Genomic DNA, 470 nt, shown 5'->3' with positions numbered 1-470 from the left:
GTCTGTTTTTATTCTTTGTTGTATATTATTTTTGTAACACACACATGTATATGTATATCTTTTTCTCCATATTTCTTCTTCAAACTATTTCCCTACGAGATGACTAAGTCTGTTTCGTTTCTTCCAGAGCGTGCACAGTGGACGAGGAAGTAAGGGCGTGGTGGGTGGGGGTGTGATGGAGGATGGCACATCCCACGCCCACGTAGCCGCCCGCGTCGTCTCTGCCTCCTCCGCCGCCCACCGCAAGGCCCAGTCTCTCCCGGGGCATTACAGCCGCCCTCAGCACTTCCAGCACACACCGCCACCGCAGTCCTTCAGGGATGCTTTCACCACCAGCAAGAGTCCCACGCCCCCTGCTGTCTCTCCAGGCACTGCCCGCCATAATGCCACCCAAGGTCTGGCACCTGCCGCTCCTCCCCGGGGGCCGACCAGTCCCAGGGCACCAAGAGTCGTTTCCACTTCTTCCGTTG

The 470-nt window shown here is 56.4% G+C and overlaps 1 protein-coding gene across 1 annotated transcript in view; it reads left to right on the top strand.

Moving 5' to 3' along the window:
* Nucleotides 1-470, top strand: part of LOC119589162 — a gene marked incomplete in the record, with an annotated part of 255,201 nt that overhangs the window by 10,725 nt on the left and 244,006 nt on the right. The window contains 1 exon segment of the mRNA XM_037937749.1: nt 128-470. Within this exon segment, the coding sequence (XP_037793677.1) occupies nt 128-470 (343 nt within the window).

The sequence above is a fragment of the Penaeus monodon genome, chromosome 25 (genome assembly GCF_015228065.2).
Source record: "Penaeus monodon isolate SGIC_2016 chromosome 25, NSTDA_Pmon_1, whole genome shotgun sequence".
Taxonomy (NCBI): domain Eukaryota; kingdom Metazoa; phylum Arthropoda; class Malacostraca; order Decapoda; family Penaeidae; genus Penaeus; species Penaeus monodon.
Note: the sequence above shows the minus strand (reverse complement) of the source record. Positions and strands in the feature narration are given on the sequence as shown.